The following is a 3,309-nucleotide window of genomic DNA, read 5'->3' on the forward strand; positions in this document are numbered from 1 at the left end:
ATCTCCCTCCCTGTCTCTGGGATCTCTCCCTATCTCTCTGGGATCTCTCTCTCTCTGGGATCTCCCTCTCTCTCTCTGGGATCTCTCCCTATCTCTCTGGGATATCCCTCTCTCTGGGATCTCTGTCTGTCTCTCTCTGGGATCTCTCCCTTTCTCCCTAGGATCTCTCGCTCTCTCTCTCTCTGGGATCTCCCTCCCTCTCTCTGGGATCTCTTCCTATCTCTCTGGGATCTCTCTCTCTCTGGGATCTCCCTCTCTCTCTCTGGGATCTCTCCCTATCTCTCTGGTAAAAGTCCAACAGGTTTGATTCAAACACGAGCTTTCGGAGCGCAGAAGACTTCTTACTGTGCTCACCCCAGTCCAACGCCGGCATCTCCACATCATCTCTCTGGGGTCTCTCTCTCTCTGGGATCTTTCTCTCTCTCTGTCTCTGAAATCTCTCTGGGATGTTTCCCTCTCTCTGGGATCTCTCTCTGTGGTTTCTCCCTCTCTCTGGGATCTCTGTCTGTTTCTCTGGGATCTCTCTCTCTCTCTCTGGGATTTTTCCCTCTCTCGGGGATCTCTCTCTCTCTCTCCCTGGGGTCTCTCCCTCTCTCTCTGGGATCTCTGTCTGTTTCTCTGGGATCTCTCTCTCTCTCTCTCTGGGATCTCTCACTCTCTCTCGGGGATCTCTCTCTCTCTCTGGGATCTCTCTCTCTCTCTCTGGGATCTCTCCCTCTCTCTCTGGGATCTCTCCCTCTCTCTCTGGGATCTCTCTCTCTCTCTGGGAACTTTCTCTCTCTCTCTCTGGGATCTCTCCCTCTCTCTCTGGGATCTCTCCCCTTCTCTCTGGGATCTCTCCCTCTCTCTGGGATCTCTCCCTCTCTCCCTGGGATCTCTCCCTCTCTCTCTGGGATCTCTCCCCTTCTCTCTGGGATCTCTCCCTCTCTCTCTGGGATCTCTCCCTCTCTCTGGGATCTCTCACTCTCTCACTCTGGGATCTCTCACTCTCTCTCTCTGGGATCACTCCCTCTCTCTCTGGGATCACTCCCTCTCTATGGGATCTCTCTTTCTTACTCTGGGTTATTGCTCTCTCTGGGATGGGCAGGATCCCAGAAGTGACGTCCAGGAGGAGGAGCGAGGAAGTGACACGAGTTAAAAAGAAGAAAGTTTCAAAACGGAGTGAGTGTGAAAGTTAGGGAGAGAGGGAGAGCCAGACAGGCAGAGAGGGTCAGAGACGGGGAGAAGGACGCAGACACTGAGTGAGGCAGCAACCCAGACACAGACCCAGACACAGACCCTGAGGGAGGGGGGCCGGGAGGCTGCCCCAGGGGCGGTTACTTTGGAACAAAGAGACTGGCGGCTGATCAAAGGGATCGGGAGGGATCGGGTCCCGGGATTCCCGGGAAGCTGAGATTCCGGTGATTCCCGGTACCCAATATTCCCAGTGTCCCGGATTCCCAGTATTTCTGGTACACCCGGTAACCCCGCCATTCCCAGTATTCCCGGTACCCCCAGTATCCCCGTTATTCCCGGTATTCCCAGTATCCCCGGATTTCCAGTATTCCCGGTCCCCCCGGCATTCCCGGTATTCCCGCTACCCCGGCATTCCCTCTGCCCCCGGCATTCCCGCCCCCCCGGCATTCCCGGCGGGATGAGGCTCTCCATGCTCCTGGCCCTCGTACGGCCGGTGGGTCCGGTGGTGATCGGAGTCTCTCTGGGATTCACGCTGAGTTTGCTGAGCAGCGGCTGGGGGGAGGAATCCTGTTCCCAGCCCCAGGAAGGAGCCGGGATCCGCGGCAGGAAACCCAGCTCCCTGGCTGCTGCTCCCGGGGGAGAACCCCAATCCAAACAGCAGGAATTCCAACCCAGGATCGTCCCATATAAAGCAGCAAGTGGGAAAAATCCGGGCAAGAAGACCGTCAGGTAAGCGAGTGGGGATGGGGATGGGGATGGGGTTGGGAATGGGAATGGGGTTGGGAATGGGGATGGGGTTGGGAATGGGAATGTGGGGTTGGGAATGGGGTTGGGAATGGGGATGGGAATGGGGATGGGGTTGGGAATGGGAATGTGGAGTGGGAATGGGGAATGGGAATGGGGATGGGGTTGGGAATGGGAATGTGGGGTTGGGAATGGGGATGGGGTTGGGAATGGGAATGTGGAGTGGGAATGGGGAATGGGAATGGGGATGGGAGGTAGGAATAGGATGGGGAATAGGAATGGCAATGGGGATGGGAATGGGAATGGGGAGTGGGAATGGGGATGGAGTTGGGAATGGGGAGTGGGAATGTGGTTGGGAATGGGGAATGGGAATGGGGATGGGAGGTAGGAATGGGATGGGGAATAGGAATGGCGATGGGGATGGGAATGGGAAGCGGAAATGGGGAATGAGATCAGGAATGGGGAGTGAGAATGTGATCTGGAATGGGATCAGGAATGGGAAGTGTGAATGGGATTGGGGGGGTGGAGTGTGTTAACGGGGGTTGCAATTGGAACTGGGATCAGGGAATGAGATTTGGGAATCTGAGGAGTGGGAGTTATACGGACAGGGACTGTGAGTGAGATTGGAACAGGGAATTTGGGGATCAGGAGCTGAGGATGTGAATGGATTGTCAATTGATGAATGGGGACTGGGACTCTGTATACTGGGAACAGGGAATGGTTTGATGATCAGTTAATGGAATTTAGACTTGTAATGAGATAGAGAGGGGAACATGAATTCGGAATGGGACGTGGGAAGGGATTGGGAATATGGGTGTAGACCTGGCTGGAGGTGAGAATGTATAACACTGCAAGGTAAGGTGACCAGAACTCCTTCTCACCTCCTTCCCAGATTCTCTTCACTGCATCTGAAAACATTGCTCTCTCGCGCACACACACCCTCCCAAAGACATTTCTGGGAATCACCAGGAACTCATCCAATTCTCCAGTCTGCACCTTCACTTGTGAAGGTGAGTCTTCAAATCTGGAAGTCTCACAACCAGGGGAAATCGTCACCTCAACTGACACCCATGCGTTTTCTAGCAGCTGGTCACTGCACAGTGATCAGGAGCAGGAATCCTGGCTGATTTCCCCTCTCTCTAACCCAGGGGATCACTGGACAGTGATCAGGAGCAGGAATCCTGGCTGATTTCCCCTCTCTCTCTAACCCAGGGATCACTGGACAGTGATCAGGAGCAGGAATCCTGGCTGATTTCCCCTCTCTCTCTAACCCAGGGATCACTCGACAGTGATCAGGAGCAGGAATCCTGGCTGATTTCCCCTCTCTCTAACCCAGGGATCACTGGACAGTGATCAGGAGCAGGAATCCTGGCTGATTTCCCCTCTCTC

At 54.7% G+C, this 3,309-nt stretch overlaps 1 protein-coding gene across 1 annotated transcript in view; it reads left to right on the forward strand.

Annotated features, from left to right (window-relative positions):
• Positions 1-1,134: 1,134 nt before the first annotated feature.
• Positions 1,135-3,309, forward strand: part of chpfa (chondroitin polymerizing factor a) — a 53,857-nt gene continuing 51,682 nt past the window's right edge. The window contains exon 1 of the mRNA XM_038790219.1: positions 1,135-1,905. Within this exon, the coding sequence (XP_038646147.1) occupies positions 1,634-1,905 (272 nt within the window). The 5' untranslated portion in view covers positions 1,135-1,633. The remainder of the gene's footprint in view (positions 1,906-3,309) is intronic.

This window comes from Scyliorhinus canicula, chromosome 2, assembly GCF_902713615.1.
Source record: "Scyliorhinus canicula chromosome 2, sScyCan1.1, whole genome shotgun sequence".
Classification (NCBI taxonomy): domain Eukaryota; kingdom Metazoa; phylum Chordata; class Chondrichthyes; order Carcharhiniformes; family Scyliorhinidae; genus Scyliorhinus; species Scyliorhinus canicula.